At 65.5% G+C, this 365-nt stretch overlaps 1 protein-coding gene across 1 annotated transcript in view; it reads left to right on the top strand.

The window, feature by feature from the left end:
- LOC104494932 (forkhead box protein B1-like) overlaps window positions 1–358 on the top strand; it is a gene marked incomplete at its 3' end in the record, with an annotated part of 864 nt that extends 506 nt beyond the window's left edge. The window contains 2 exon segments of the mRNA XM_010137838.1: window positions 1–107; window positions 109–358. Of these exon segments, the coding sequence (XP_010136140.1) occupies window positions 1–107; window positions 109–358 (357 nt within the window).
- Between the last annotated feature and the right edge of the window lie 7 nt (window positions 359–365).

Consider the following 365-nt stretch of genomic DNA (forward strand, 5'->3'; position numbering starts at 1 on the left):
AGCCGGCGGACGCGGCACAGTACCTGCAGCAGCAGGCGAAGCTGCGGCTCAGCGCGCTGGCAGCCACCGGAACCCACCTGCCCCAGATGTCCACATACAACCTCAAACCTCGGCGTGTCCCAGCCCTCCAGCTTCAAGCACCCCTTCGCCATCGAGAACATCATCGCCCGAGAGTACAAGATGCCCGGGGGCCTCGCCTTTTCCACGATGCAGCCCATGCCAGCCGCCTACCCCCTCCCCAACCAGTTGACTACGGTGGGCAGCTCCATTGGCACGAGTTGGCCCCACATGTACAGCTCCGGCATGATCGACACCGCCACCCCCATCTCCATGGCCAGCAGCGAGTACGGCGCCTACGGCGTGCC

This window comes from Buceros rhinoceros, unplaced genomic scaffold, assembly GCF_000710305.1.
Source record: "Buceros rhinoceros silvestris isolate BGI_N320 unplaced genomic scaffold, ASM71030v1 scaffold20790, whole genome shotgun sequence".
NCBI lineage: Eukaryota > Metazoa > Chordata > Aves > Bucerotiformes > Bucerotidae > Buceros > Buceros rhinoceros.